The sequence below is a fragment of the Mirounga leonina genome, unplaced genomic scaffold (assembly GCF_011800145.1).
Source record: "Mirounga leonina isolate KUSES-001 unplaced genomic scaffold, KU_Mleo_1.0 Mir_115, whole genome shotgun sequence".
NCBI lineage: Eukaryota > Metazoa > Chordata > Mammalia > Carnivora > Phocidae > Mirounga > Mirounga leonina.
Genome location: NW_023270268.1, coordinates 85,049,368 through 85,065,371, shown reverse-complemented (window position 1 = coordinate 85,065,371; position 16,004 = coordinate 85,049,368). Strand labels below are relative to the sequence as shown.

The window sequence follows — 16,004 nt, the reverse complement described above, 5'->3', positions numbered from 1 at the left end:
TTCTTTCTTTCTTTCTTTCTTTCTTTCTTTCTTTCTTTCTTTCTTTCGGCCTCGATCAGAAGGACTTGGGCCCCCCTCATCTTGAATTTAAAGTTTGAGCTAAAATGTTATTCTTGCTTTCCTTTTTCTCCCTTCTTTCCTTTTCCAGACTACATTTTAAGCAATAAATATATCTTGCTAAACCATTTGCTTGGTGTCAGTACAATTTCTCCAAGCAAAAATCTTGCAAATCAAGTTAGTTTTATGTGCAGATTCTCATAAAACAGAGATGATGTCTACAATTATCTAACATGATGATTTGTCAGTACCCAAAATAAGTCAATTTTCCTGCTACAAGAATCTAATTAGTTTTAGAGTACACTTTTTTTTTTTTTTTTAGGGAGGGAGTGGGGGGGTTGGGCAGGGCAGTGAGAATCTTAAGCAGGCTCCACATCCAGCACAGAGCACCATGTGGGGCTCGATCTCACAACCCTGAGATCATGACCTGAGCCAAAATCAAGAGTTGAACACTTAACCGACTGAGCCACCCAGGCACCCCTAAAAAGTGTTAATTTTCTGTAACTTTTAATTTTGAGACCATTTTGAACTTAAAGAAAAATTGCAAAAATAACAAAGAATTCTCATAAATTCTTCACCTCCATTCACCATTTTCTCATGTTTGGTTCCTCTCTTTCTCTATTTATTTATTTAAAAATATATATATATGGGGGTGCCTGGCTGACTCCGTCAGTAGAGCCCACGACCCCTAATCTCAGGGTCATGAGTTCAAGCCCCACACTGGGTATGGAGCCTACTTAAAACACACATACACACACACACACACACACGGGTATTTTTTTCCTGAATGATTTGAGAATAATGTTGCAGGGCGCCTGGGTGGCTCAGTTGGTTAAGCGACTACCTTCAACTCGGGTCATGATCCCGGAGTCTGGGGATTGAGTCCCGCATCGGGTTCCCAGCTCAGCAGGGAGTCTGCTCCTCCCTCCGACCCTACCCCCTCTTGTGCTCTCTCTCTCACTCTCTCTCTCAAATTAAAAAAAAAAATGAGAATAATGTGCAGACATGCCCCTTTACCTCCAAATAATTCATATATTTTCTAAGAACAAGGATAGTCTCTTACATAGATGTAGTACAATGATCAAAATCTAGACGTTTAACATTGATATAATATTGTTTTTTGTTGTGGTGGTTGTTTTTAAGTAGGCTCCACGCCAGGCATGGAGCCAAATTCGGGGCTTGAACTCATGACCCTGAGATCAAAACCTGAGTTGAGATCAAGAGTCAGACACTTGACCGACTAAGCCACCCAAGCACCCCTATATAATACTGTTATTTCATCCATGGTTTGTATTCAGATTTTGCCAAGTACCCCAGTAAGGCCCAGTAGTAACTTGACCATTTAGTTAAGGAGGTGTCTGCCAGTTTCTCCACCATAAAATTGCTATTTTGCCTTTATAAGTAATCTGTAGAGAGGTACTTTAAGACTAGATTAATATCTTGTTTCCCAATAAATTTTTGCTCTTTTGTTTTCCCATCCCTCGATCATTCTTGCCTGTAGGTTACACTTTGAAAAATACATTGCTAGATTCAGATTTCAGTCACTTTCTCTAATTTTCATAAACCTTGCATGCACTTTGTTGTCAATTTTGTCCTTTGTGTTTAAGCTTATTTTTTTAAAGATTTTATTTATTTATTTGACAGAGAGAGACACAGCGAGAGAGGGAACACAAGCGGGGGTAGTGGGAGAGGGAGAAGCAGGCTTCCAGCAGAGCAGGGAGCCCGACGCGGGGCTCAATCCCAGGACCCTGGGATCATGACCTGAGCTGAAAGCAGACGCTTAACGACTGAGCCACCCCCGCACCCCTGAGTTTAAGCTTATTAAAGAGCAAGTCTTATTTTAGTTAGCTCTGGCGCCTGGGTGGCCCAGTCGGTTAAGCGACTGCCTTTGGCTCAGGTCATGATCCTGGAGTCCCGGGATCGAGTCCCGCATCGGGCTCCCTGCTCAGCCGGGAGTCTGCTTCTCCCTCTGACCCTCCTCCCTCTCGCTCTCTCTATCTCTCATTCTCTCTCGCAAATAAATAAATAAAATCTTAAAAAAACAAAAAAAGCTTTATTTTAGTTAGCTCCTTTTCGTTGCCAACATGCAATAGTTGGGCCAGCCCTTGGGGGGTCGGGGGTGGAGATGCTATCATGAGAAAACATGGAGCTTGGAAATGGATCTGACCCTGCAGAGAACCATCAGGAACCCCAAAGGCAGCCTCAGAGCCCATTCTTGCCACCCAGCCTGCAGGGCCCACCATCTTGTCACTCTTCCTCTTCTACCTTCTCTGATCTCTGCCCTCTGTTGACTGTTTTCATTCTTTTCTGTTCATATGTCTTGTAATCTAACTCATAGCTCCTGCTTCCTCATGGCAAGATCCCTCAAAAATTCAATTCTACCTTCTCTCTGTGCCTCTTAGCTCCAATTTCCACTGCTCATTACCTAATTTCGGGCACCTGATTGGCTCAGTCAGTTAAGCGTCCAACTCTTGATTTTAGCTCAGGTCTTGATCTCAGGGTCATGAGTTCAAGCCCCGTGTTGGGCTCAACACTGGGCATGGAGCCTACTTAAAAAAAAATTACCTAATTCTCTCCCTTGTCTCTGCATTGGGATCATTCAGAGGGTGCTGGCTGCATGTAAGGATTGACCTCCTCTGGCCAGGTACTCCCCCAAGATTCTATCAGCTTGATGGAGGTGGAGGTAGAGGTGGAGGTGGTGGGAAGGTCATGTGTTTCCCCTGAGGCCTGCCTTTTAGAGGGACTGCAGGTGTGGTGGACAGAGCTACTGACCAACCTGGACAGTGGAAGTTATATTAGTGCATCAAGTCAGAACACATGATCTAACACTCTGGTGCTCCTTTCAGATAGGAGAGAAGCTATCTGGAAGCTCTAGTTTGAATGTCAGATGCTAGAATTCTCAGGGTATCTTTAAGGTTTATGTTAAAATGCATTTTTAAAAAAGATTTTATTTATCCATTTAACAGAGAGAGACACAGCGAGAGCAGAACACAAGCAGGGGGAGTGGGAGAGGGAGAAGCAGGCTTCCCACCGAGCAGGGAGCCTGATGCAGGGCTCGATCCCAGGACCCTGGGATCATGACCCGAGCCAAAGGCAGACGCTTAACAACTGAGCCACCCAGGCACCCTGTGTATATGCATTTTTAACAAATGTTTACTGAGTATCCTTCTAAGGAGAATATTTGAAAAATGTTATGTTCCAAGAAATACTGGGACAACAAATTACCATTATTACCCCTCTTCTTTTAGGAACTCCAACATTTATCTCATGTTCCTTGTTTATTTTTATTTTGAAAAATTTCAAAATTTACAGAAAAGTTAAAAGAAGGTATCATGCTAAATTTATCTTTTGGTAATATTTTGCTTTAATTTTCTCTCTCTCCCGCACCTAGGCCATGTGAAAGTAGGTTACATAGGGGCGCCTGGGTGGCTCAGTCATTGGGCGTCTGCCTTCGGCTCAGGTCATGGTCCCAGGGTCCTGGGATCGAGCCGCACATCGGGCTCCCTGCTCGGCGGGAAGCCTGCTTCTTCCTCTCCCACTCCCCCTGCTTGTGTTCCCTCTCTCGCTGTGTCTCTCTCTGTCAAATAAATAAATAAAATCTTAAAGAAAAAAAAAGTAGGTTACATAAATTGTAGATATTGTGAAACTTCACCCCTAGATACTTTAGCATGCATTTCCCAATAAAGGCACTTTCCTACATAGCCAAAAAAAATCATTTTCATACCTAAGAAAATCAGCAATAATCTGATAATATCATTTGTACATAATACTGTCTAAAAACACATCATTCGGTACACATGTAAATTTACCCCAGTTGTCTCAAATTTTTCTGAGATTTTTAAAACTCCAAAATCTACTTGAGGTACATGCATTGCACTTGGTTATTATGCTTCTTCTTCACCTGTAATCAGACCTCCCCTTTTCCCCTCCACTGCCTTTCTTTGTTTCAAAACTTTGACTTCTTTGAAGAGCCCAAGCCAGTTGTCTCATAGGACAATATACAGCCTGGATCCGTCTGATTGTTTCTTCATGACTGGGTCCAGGGCAAACATTCTTGGCAAGGGTACTGCTCTGTGTTTCCCAAGGCGCCCCACCTGGAAGCTCAGAGTGTCAGGTGGTCTCACCACAGGAGATGCTAAGTTTGAACATTTGGTGAGGGCTAAAGTCATTCTAATTTTTTTGCTACGGATCAAAGAGATCAAAGCTGTTTGCCTGAGGTTTTCAAATACTTCTTGGTAGTAGGAATTATTTGAAATGGTCACAGACTGGGGTTTCTGTCCTTTATTATCTGTTCTCTGTGGTGTGTGACCAGCTGCCCTTGCCTTTCTCCCAGGATCCCAGGTGGGATTTGCTCTTTTATTTTTAAACAAAGGCAGATTCCCTTTCTGTGGAGACCTCTAGCTAGCACCTGTGCCTTTCGTGTTCACGGGTGTCAACCTCACACATTCACACCCTGCACTTAGGCATTCTCTGCTTCTAGAGATTTCTTCCCCTCACACCAGTCCATAAATATTTTTTTTACAATTTTAATTAATTAATTAATTATTCGTCAGAGAGAGAGGGAGAGAGAAAGCACAAGTAGGGGGAGCGGCAGGCAGAGGGAGAAGCAAGCTCCCGCTGAGCAGGGAGCCCAATGCGGGGCTGGATCCCAGGACCCTGGGATCATGACCTGAGCCGAAGGCAGCCGCTAGCCACCCAGGCGCCCCTATAAATATTTGTTTCTGACACCAGTACCTCTGAGCTACCATCTTTCTCCAAAGACCCCTTTGTTTAAAGCTTTTCAGCTTCTCTGATTATTTTGAGGAGAAAATTCTCAATTACATGCTGATGTATGTATAACACTCTTAACACTTACTGATAGCACCTTTAGCAAAGAGGGTGCAGTCCCCACTCTGTAGTGGCAGTGGTGAGACGGGCTGGGGAGGTGAGAGTGTGGGAGTGAGGTGATATTCAGGGTGCCCCTGGATATTAGAAATCCAGCATCCTTTCCTGAACATGAATCAAAACCCTCCCACACAACAAAACCAAAACTCAAGTCAGAGTTATTCCTTAGTATTCCCAAACTTTCAGTATGAGATCTTTTAACGTATAAAAAATACCCCTAGATTGGCCTTTACATGTGGTTGTGTTTTACTACCTGCTGATTAAGACATTACATCATGACAGAAAACTATTTAGAATTAATCACCCTTAAAAAAAGAAGTTTTATTTTATTAATACAGGAAAATCCACATGCATTTGGGAAAAAAATTAGTATACATATATGTTTAAGTGTTAGATGATCTAACAAAACTAGGGATGCTGCTGCACATCTGAACGATTTTGATTTTTGTGACGACAGGGACATGGAAATGTCAGGACCTCAAGAAGGAGAGACCAGTAGGAAGATTTCACTCACCTTCTCTTCCCCATCCATTGCAAAAGCAAGCAACACCCGCACAACCCCTCACTGAGGCCATTCCTTGGCCTGCATGTTGCCATCTTCCATTCAAGCGGTCCTAAGCCCAGAACTGAGGTGGGGATGGGGATGGAAAGTGGGGATGGGGATGGGGATGGAAAGTGCTCCCCAGGATCGGGACACCCTGTCCAAAAGGAGTTAATGTTCCCAACCCTTTCAGCCCGCAGGACCATCCACTTGGTCTTCTTTCACCTTACTTGGCTCAATGAAGCCGGAGGTTCTCCGTACTATTTTGTGGAAACAGAAAAAGCAGCAAGCATACTTTCTAAAACAAAGAGGAATTTTTACAGCTGATATGCATTCTCCTTCCTCACTGTTAGTGTTCTCTTGTTCTAGAATACAGTCTTGATTCATGTTGCTTTTATGAAATGAATCTGTTTTCACCACTTATTTATTATAACTAGGTATGCACAGAGAAAAACCAGACAAAAAGCTGTATCGTATTTCTGCCTAAAAAGGAACAGTGTATAGGGGTGCCTGGCTGGCTCTGTTGGTCGAACATGCGACTCTTGATCTTGGGGTCAAAAGTTCGAGCCCCACGTTGGGCATAAAGATTACTTAAAATGGGCGCCTTGGTGGCTCAGTTGGTTAAGCGACTGCCTTCGGCTCAGGTCATGATCCTGGAGTCCCGGGATCGAGTCCCGCATCGGGCTCCCTGCTCAGCAGGGAGTCTGCTTCCCTCTCTGGCCCTCCTCCCTCTCATGCTCTCTGTCTCTCATTCTCTCTCTCGCAAATAAATAAAATCTTAAAAAAAAAAAATTGCTTTTAAAAAAAAGATTACTTAAAATAAGTAAGTTAGTTTTTAAAAAAGGAAAACTGGGATTGATATGGTTGAATCCCAGGTTTCCATGATAGCCAATTAGAATCTCAAGACAAATGATTGCACAGGGATGCTATGAAGAACTGGAGGTCCTAATATTTCAAGGACTTCTTAGAGAAGAACCAGCAAGGACATTTTGTGATGACTGAACACAGAATAGTTAGAAGATGAAGAAGAAATATAAATGCAATACTAAGAGGACTTCACTGTAACAGAAGGTAGGCTTTAGAGTCTTCATATCTCCAGGTGAGATGTGTTACGACATGATACAGGACTTATGTCCTGCTCGCACCTGGGTCACTAGTGTCTTGTCTTTCAAAGCTTTTTATTAATTAGAAGCTCACAATCTTTGGCATTAGCCATGATCATGAAAGCCAGGACTGGATAAACTATAGAGAGACCTTATAGAAATTGTTAACTGAATAAAAGAATATAGAACTGTAGACTCTGATTAAAAGAGAAGAGGACTTACCATTTTTTGCCTCCACACTTAGAAGGAACTCTTCAATTTTGTTATCTGGCTTAAGAAGATGCAAACGGAGTCTGTTGATGCCATCTGCTTCTCGTGTCAGGACCTCAGCTCTTATAGAGGGGACTTTCCCAGTGGTCACCCAGACCCGGAGGAGACGTGATACTTATTCAAACCCTATTTGGGTTGATTCGCAGTTCCTCTGTGGCTCCTGCAAGTGGTTCACAGTCCATGAAATGGGAACCATGGATCCAGGCCCTGTTAATTATAGTGAGGGGAGGTTTCAGGTTACCTCATTTAAATTATTAATGTCATACTGCCTTGATTGCCCTCCATGATAGTTATTTTCTTTTCGCTTCTCTTTCTTGGAGATTACACATAACAACCACTCAACCAGCTCAATAGTGTTTGAAACTCATAAATAATAATTATGTTATTAACTATCCTCATAGTTAATGAAGCATTTTCACATATATTGCCTGATCTCATAAAAACTCTGAATAGTTATTATTATCCCCATTTTATAGAGGGATTATCTGAGTCTTAGAGACTTTATATGAATTGCTCAAGGACGAAGAACAAATACTGGAGCCAGAATTCAAACCCTGGTCTGTCTGGTTCTAAATCCCATACTTTTCCTGTGCTGCCTCATGAGAGGAGTTGCCCAGAGGGAATGGCAATAATTTTTTTTTCCTGGTTGGCTGGGTTTAGGAGGAAGGAGTAAATATATTTTAAATTTGCAAAAATTTTCTCGTCGACCCAGGAATTAAAATTATACTCTGGGCATGACATCAGGCCCATTTAGCATTCCAGTCTAAAGAGTTACATTCTCCCTGAAGAAATCGTAATCTTGCCCTGTACACATCTAGATTTGGCATTTCGGTATAAATTGAAATGGCTTTTCTGGAAGGGTCATTGTCACAACAGCATGTACCATCCCAAGCCTGACAGAGGGGGTGAGGGAGGAAGGGGGGGGCAAGTCCATGGTTGCCATTTCCCTGTTTGTCTTCGATAAAATATAGGACGCCCAGTGAAACTTGAATGTCAGATAAACAATGAATTTCTTTAGTATAAGTATGACGCAAATATTGCAAGGGACATATTTACATTAAAAAGTTATTTGTTGTTTATCTTACATTCAAATGGCATCCTGTAATTCGCTAAGTCTGGCAACCTTACCTCAAGGTGGGCAGTGATCCCAAGGTTGTTTCCTGTGTGTGTGTGTGTGTGTGTGTGTGTGTGTGAGGATCCTAAGGACAAAGCCCATATGGCTCTGCTTTAGCCATCTGTGCCCTGTACATGCCATAAGGTAGTAGTTCCGTACAGGTGCAGAAGCGGAAGGAGGGCTAGGACGGGGATTCCCAGTGTCCAGCAAAGACTGATGAATTCTGAGTGAGAGGTTCCCTCTGTGGTAAGGAGAGCTGACCTGACCTGAAGTGAAGGCTAAAGTTAATTTACCTGGTTTCACTTTGCTTTTCTGCTAGTCTGTTTTCACTGGTGAGTATTCAGATCTGACCAGGAAGTTAAAGTTAGCCTCAGAGATGTGTAAACTCATTCAAAGAAAGAGAAAGAGGAAGGGGCCCAAGGTGGCCTGGATGTGTGAGGCAGAAAGGTCTGTGGGTCTTCTGGAATAGGTGAGGAGGTTCATATTAGGGAGCAGGCCCTGTGGTCCCTCCCGGGGGCGTGTCAAGGAGAGGATGGTGCAGATGAAATGCTGGTGCCAGGCACTTGCCTCTGATTGTGAGGAACAATGCCAGTGGGCTATCAGCCCTCCCAACAAGAGGGCAGTCAGTTCAACAGCACCTTCAGGGAGAGAAATTATGCTGCTTACTCATCCTGGAGCTCAGGGAGGGGAGCCTGGGGGCTGCTCTCAGCCCTATTCCTAAGTTGATCTGGAGCCTGGAATAAGCCCTTATTATCTCTGGGCCTTTGAATGTTCTCCTGTAAAACTGTGATGGCAGAGGATATACCAGATTTCCATTATGGTTTCTCTTAGTTCTAAAATTCTGTTGGTATATGTATAATGTTAAGCCTTCTCATGGTTCCTGTTCTGTGTTCACTGGCCAGATAAGAGGGCTGGCGACCACACTTCATCAATAATCCTTATTATATCTGAAGATGACTTTTCATTTGCCCCTCAGTTTTTTTCTCTTATCCAGGCAAAACATCAAAGTCCTTTTTTTCAAAGGGCTATATTCAAATGAGTTAACCAATGAGATCTACCCTCCTAAAAGCCTCGTGTCAACACAGTAATTAGTAACTCTATGGGACCAGAAGCTACAATTAATATTTCAATCCCAGTTCACCATTCGTTCATTCATTCATTTGTGCAGCAAATATTTATCGAGCTCAGGTGAGGCATCAGGCAGATTTGAGCTTTGGGAGGAAAACTTCAACAGAATGACAAAACATGGCAAACTCCAGGTGACCTGAGACCTGCTTCCTCAAGTCCTTTGGCTCTCTTCTGCTGGTGGGCTCTTCAAAGTTTCAGTGTTCGGCTACCTGTCCATCAAATGGTAGAAGCAAAACAAAAATAAGTTCTAGCCTCCAGTTGCAGGGAAAGGTTGAAAGTGTTGGCTAACCTGAGGTATTTGAAGAATCTGTGGGTTTCCACCTTCTTCTAGCTGTGGGCCTCCAAGACCAGACATAGCGGGGAACCGGCTCCTTCTACTAAGAGTGCAGAGCAGCCCTTGGGGATGTCCTTCTCTGACCCACTTTTTCTCTGCCCTCTGTCCACAGTGCTGCACTTGAGATGGAGTTACTGCCCCTCTGGCTCTGCCTGGGTTTTCAGTTCTTGACACTGGGATGGAGAAATCGAAATGGAATGGCCACAGCTTCCCAAGGGGGCTGCCTGTTGGTGAGTTTTCCAGGGAACTCTGAGCTGTCGGTTGCTTCTGTCCTGACAAGGATCGGTCCATTGGGAAATCTGGTGGATTGTCCATCAAAGAGGGCAGGGAATGAAGGAGTCTGGACCACCTTGCAGCTGCCTACGTGCAAGCTGCTCCTTAACCAAAGGTTAGGACGATGCCTGGGGAAGGCCGGGCAGTCCCTGCCCCATCTTTTTCATACCTGCTGAGGACAGGAGGCCCCTGAGGTCAGTCACCCAGAACAAGAAGACCTTGTTAAAAATCTGGATGATCGAGCTCCACTCATGGTATCAGAATCCCTGAGTAGGGCGTAGTACAGTTGGAGAAGCCCTGACTCAGAGCTTGCGTATGAGCCAATAGCAAGTGCTCAACAACTGTGCTGCAGAGTGACCTCCTAGATCACGTTCAGGCTGAAGAAGGTCCAGGGAGTGGAGAGCTGAGCTTTTACAGTTTGCCCTCCCTGGGGCTTTCAGCCTGTATGTGGAAACAGACTTGGCTCATAACAACTGAGCACATTTCTGGAAATTTTCTCCCTTGCCTATAAGTCTATGAGATCAAAAGTCTGCTTAGGAAACATACATTTAATAAACATTCCTTGAGTCCTATTATATGGTAGGCACTGGGAAGACAAATTGAATGTTGGGGTAATACCTACATTCATCGCTCATAAATCTCAAAAACCCAGCTGGTCATGGTTCTTAACCATTTTTAGTAACCTCTAACCACTATGCTGTAATATATTCCAGTAGGGAGTGGGGGTTATGAGCCAGAGCAGGTTTAACACCCCCCCTTACTGGCTGGTGACATTGGTGGGAGAAGGGGCACTCTGTGTCTCAGTTTCCTCCTCTGTAAGATACCGAATAGTGGTACCAGCCAATAATACCATAGCACTGCATTGTTACGATGATTAAATGAGTTAGTGTATATAAAGCTCTCAGAACAGTGCCTTGTGCGTAGTAAGAGCTCTATGTTTTATCTAGTATTACTGTTGTTAGTCTCTGCTACAACTTCAGGCTTCCATTATCCCCTTACAGAGACAATCGAAGATTAACTTCACAGTAGCTAATTCAGGAGGGAATCAGGCATAGAAGGAGGAAGGAAGAAAGTGTGAGTTCTTTGATAGCCTTTCAGGGTTCAGGCTAGACACTTGCCTGACCCTCTCCAGCCTGGTGGGCAGGAGCAGGGGTGGGCTGCCAGGGAGCTCAAAGAGTGGATTCCCTGTGGCTCTTTAAAGCCTGAGAGTTTGCGAGTCCAGCTATCTGCAGTGCCCCTCCTTGCCTAAGCCACGTGTTATCATAAAGTGGACATGATGAGGTTTCCTTGGGCTCTAACAGCCATGTGGTCCTTTTGTAGCCCTTCAGTGGGGCTGCAGGGAATTGCAGAGGTGGGACCCCAGAGCTGCAGCTGCTGTGCTGAAACAGGGTCCCACAGCTTGAAGAAAGCCCCTAACCACAACATTCTCCAGAGAGTCCCTGTTAGGGGGAGACCAACACTTATTCAAATAAGGAAATACATTATTTCTGCATGGAGAGACGGAGTTTTGTAAAGACTCAGTTATCCCCCCAGTTAACCCGTAATTGTAATGCAATCCCAATCAAAATTCCAAAGACTTTCGAGGGGAGGGGAAGAGTGAAAAGAACTTGACAAAGTCGTTCTGATGTTCATCTGGAAATTAGAAACAATTCCAATGCTCAGCAATAGATTAATTAATCAAATCATGCTAATCATCATAGCTAACATTTATCAAGCACTTACGTCCCAGGTTCTGTTTTGTTTTACATAAACAATCACATTGAGTTCTCAAGAAAAAAAAAAAAAAACGTATGAGAAAATTATAATTTCCATTTTACAGGGGGAATAATGAAGGTCCCGACCGGTTAGATGACAGCCCAAAGTCACCCATTTGTTGAAAAGCAGAACCAAAATGGACTGACCCTAGAACTCTTGCTCTTTAGCACTGTGCTATTCATGCAATGAACTAATACACAGTTGCTTAACAGAATGTGGTCAGATTTATTTTTCTTGCCACAGCGATATGTCTGTACACATTATCGAGGGTGGTAAAAGTAGATTACTGGACAGTTTGCAGAGTGTGGTCTCATTAAAAAAAATTTTTTTTTCCGTAATCACTGGCCTTATCCTACTGACCAATCCTTGAAAAGGAAGGCCATTATTCTTCTATCTTATCCCTTAAAACTTTTTTTCCTGGACACCTGACATCCTGGTGACTGATTTTTTTTTGCCAATCTTGTAAAACACTGGGCTGCGCTAAAGCATCCTGAGGCTTGTGTGATTTCTGCAATAAGAACAGGGTCCTCCCATCCATCCTACCTCCTTATGCTGCACCGTCATGGTGGAACAGCACCCGGGAAGGGCACTGAATTGGGCATTAGGAGCTCCGGGCTCTTGTATCTGCAATGCCATTGGCTCTTCACTTCTGTCCAGACCCCACTTCTCTGTACCATTCAGAGTGGTGATGAGCTCTAAAGTCCTTTTAAGCTGTAATACTGATCAATCCAGAATGTAGAGGAGCATCCCAGGCAAAATTACTTCAGGTGAATTGAAGATGCCACAGCATCTCGGTTGTCTGGCGTTGACCCCGTTGGACGCACAGGCGTTCCGGGAATAGCGATGAGGATGCGACAGTGGCCGTTTGCGTGAGTGGTGCTCACCGTGTCAGGCGCTGGGCGGCCTCCCATCTAAGCCCACTGCAGTCCCCCGAGGTGGGCGCTCTCTATCTTCGTCTCCATTTTTCAGAGGAAGGAACAGACTTAGGCTAAGTTATCTGCCCACATGGGAAATAAATGGCAGAGGTGGGCTTCAGACCCGGGTACAGCCTTGGTCCTCAGTCCCTCTCACCGCTGAAACCGAACTGCGAGCACAGTTGTCACTGCTCAGAAGCCAGCGGACAGGAGCTCAGATCTCCTCTGACACGCAGTGTGTTGTGGGGGAGGCCTGGGACTCAGCTCCCAGTGACTGTTTCCACGTGACGGTAAAGAACAAAGAGAAGCTTCCTTCTGTTCTACATTTTCCTATCCTCCTTTTTCTTAAAAAAAAAAAAAGATCTCTAGAGCCACTGCCCGCACTTGCAGGAATCGTCCGGTGACCGGGCCGGGTTTCTGCACATAAGCGGCCGCCTCGGAAGCCCCCTCCCTGCTGACCCTGGTGTGTTTCTGGACCTAGGTTGAGGGAGTGGCCGACTGCCGAGGGCAGAACCTGGCGTCGGTGCCCCGCCACCTCCCGCCCTACTCGCAGAGGCTCATCCTGGACGCCAACCCGCTGAAGGCCCTGTGGAACCATTCCCTGCAGCCCTACCCTCGCCTGGAGAGCCTCAGCCTGCACAGCTGCCAGCTGGGGCGCATCGGCCGCGGCGCCTTCCGGGGCCAGGCCCGTCTGCGCAGCCTGGCGCTGCCCGACAACTCCCTCTCCGAGAGCTACAGGGACACGGCGGCTGCCTTCCGCCGCCTGCAGGCTCTGCGCAGGCTGGACCTGTCGGGGAACTCCCTGACAGAAGACATGGCGGCCCTCATGCTCCGGAACCTGTCTTCGCTGGAGTCCGTGTCCCTGGCGAGGAACACCATCATGAGGCTCGACGACTCCGTCTTCGAGGGCCTGGGGCGCCTCAGGGAGCTGGATCTGCAGAGAAACTACATCTTTGAGATTGAGGGTGGCGCTTTCGACGGCTTGACCGAGCTGAGGCGCCTCAACCTGGCCTATAACAACCTCCCTTGCATCGTGGACTTCAGCCTCCGCCAGCTGCGCTTCCTCAACGTCAGCTACAACGCCCTGGAGTGGTTCCTGGCGTCGGGCGCCGAGGCCGCCTTCGAGCTGGAGACGCTGGACCTCTCTCACAACCAGCTGCTCTTCTTCCCGCTCCTGCCCCAGTGCGGCAAGCTGCACACCCTCCTGCTGCAGGACAACAACATGGGCTTCTACAGGGACCTGTACAACGCCTCTTCGCCTCGGGAGATGGTGGCCCAGTTCCTCCTGGTGGACGGCAACGTGACCAACATCACCACCGTCAACCTCTGGGAAGAGTTTGCTTCCAGCGAGCTCGCCGATCTGCGCTTCCTGGACATGAGCCAGAACCAGTTCCAGTACCTGCCCGCCGGCTTCCTGAGGAACATGCCTGCCCTCTCCCACCTGAACCTCAAGCAGAATTGCCTGATGACGCTTCACATCCGAGAGCACGAGCCCCCCGGGGCGCTCACCGAGCTGGACCTGAGCCACAACCAGCTGTCGGAGCTGCACCTGGCCCCGGGCCTCCCCGGCTGCCTGAGGAGCCTCCGCTCACTCAACCTGAGCTCCAACCAGCTCAGGGGCGTCCCCGCGGGCCTTTTCGCTGACGCCGGTAACATCACTACAGTTGACATGAGCCACAACGAGATCTCCCTGTGCCCCCAGCCAGCTGCCTTGGCCCGCCCGGGCCCCCCACGCTGTGTGGACTTCCGGAACGTGGCATCCCTGAGGAGCCTGTCTCTGGAGGGCTGCGGGCTGCGGGCCTTACACGACTGTGCGTTCCGGGGCACCGCCCTCACCCACTTAGACCTGTCCGGCAACTGGGGCGTGCTGAACGGCACCGTCGCCCCTCTCCGGGATATTGCCCGCACGTTGCAGGTCCTGTCTCTCAGGAACGTGGGCCTCAGGTCCGGCTTCACGGAGCTGGACTTCTCTGGGTTTGGGAACCTGAGGGACTTGGATCTGTCGGGGAATTCTTTGAGCAGTTTCCCACGGTTCAGGGGCAGCCTGGCCCTGCAGACCCTGGATCTCCGCAGAAACTCCCTCACAGCCCTTCCCCAGAGCGCGCTGTCCGAGCAGCTCAGCAGAAGTCTGCGGACCATCTACCTCAGTCAGAATCCTTACGACTGCTGCGGGGTGGAGGGCTGGGGGTCCCTGCAGCGCCTGCACACCATTGCCGACCTGCACATGCTCACTTGCAACCTCTCCTCCAAGGTCATTCGCCTGCTGGAGCTGCCCGGAGGCACGCCTCGGGACTGCAAATGGGAGCGGGTGGACATGGGCCTGCTGTACCTCGTGCTCATCCTTCCCAGCTGCCTCACCCTGCTGGTGGCCTGCACCGTCATCTTCCTCACGTTCCGGAAGCCTCTGCTTCAGGTCATCAAGAGTCGCTGCCACTGGTCTTCCATATACTGACCTGGCTACGTGCCAAGGTGAGAAGCTGGGCCTGTGCATGCAAGAACACGTCCTCCGCCAGATCTCCAGCTCTGATGCGGAGGACAAAGCTGGTGAATTGAGGTTTAAGTTAAAAGTTTCAAATGTTTCCATCCCTCGTTGTCCCCAAGCCCTTCCTCCATCATTGTGATTCACCCTCATCATCCTGGTAAAATATTTATTAAGCGATGTTCTGTGACAATAAAACACATGTCTCTTAAATATTTTTTAAATCAAACTCGGCTTGTGTTTTCTCTTTCTTTAACGTTTTTCGGGAATTTCACCCAGATTACTTTACAGCATCCTCCCCCCGGGGTGACAACATGGAGCTGACTAGAGAGGGTAGCGGTTCAGAGCTCCCTGATGGCAAAGACAACTCCAAGAGCTTGTCCTGTGGGTGTGAGGGTCCGTGCCCTGGGGGGGTGGGGGTGGGGGTTCACCAAGGACAGGAGTTTCCGAGCCGGGGGTCTGAGATAAGAGTTCTCAACTCCTGGGGCGCCTGGGTGGCTCAGTCGTTGAGCGTCTGCCTTCAGCTCAGGTCATGATCCCGGGGTCCTGGGCTCGAGCCCCGCGTCGGGCTCCCTGCTCGGCGGGAAGCCCGCTTCTCCCTCTCCCGCTCCCCCTGCTTGTGTTCCCTCTCTCGCTGTCTCTCCCTCTGTCCAAAAATAAATAAATCTTAAAAAAAAAAAAAAAAAAGAATTCTCACCTCCTGTCGTGGCCACTGCAGCCAGGGTGGGCCTGAGTGCCCTGGGTTCACGCCTGCAGTTTGTGCAGGCAAGCATGGCCCTCTCATGGAAGAGTTCAGAGAACGATAACCGGGCCTGGAGTTTATTCATGCAATAAACTGAACACCAGGCACAGTCCTTGTTCTGACGGAAAGGAAAGAGGAATGTAGAAAGGAGTGGCTTCTGCTAAGGCTTCCGCGTAGGCTACCGCTACTCTACTCTTCGCAAAAACCACAAACAACTCAGCAGAGGTTGAGCATCTGCACTCACGACATCCCTGGTTTTCTTCTCCTTCCCTCAGTGAATAGAGAACAGCTTCTGTGCTCCTCTGTGAGGAAAAGACGACGAAGACACAGGCCTTGCCCTTTTGGTAGTTTAGAATTGACGCTGTCCTTGCCCTTTTTATCCCTGTTTATCGAATCATAAAGGGGCTAAA

General features: G+C 47.3%; 1 protein-coding gene across 3 annotated transcripts in view; it reads left to right on the top strand.

Moving 5' to 3' along the window:
* NRROS (negative regulator of reactive oxygen species) overlaps positions 1-15,168 on the top strand; it is a 26,615-nt gene extending 11,447 nt beyond the window's left edge. For 2 of the 3 annotated variants that reach the window (XM_034999903.1, XM_034999904.1), the window contains exons 2-3: positions 9,544-9,661; positions 12,855-15,168. In XM_034999903.1, coding sequence (XP_034855794.1) covers positions 9,557-9,661; positions 12,855-14,825 — 2,076 coding nt within the window. In that variant the 5' untranslated portion in view covers positions 9,544-9,556 and the 3' untranslated portion in view covers positions 14,826-15,168. Of the gene's footprint in view, positions 1-4,733; positions 5,573-9,543; positions 9,662-12,854 lie in introns of those variants that run through there. The other variant, XM_034999902.1, reaches the window with a different exon arrangement.
* Positions 15,169-16,004: the final 836 nt, after the last annotated feature.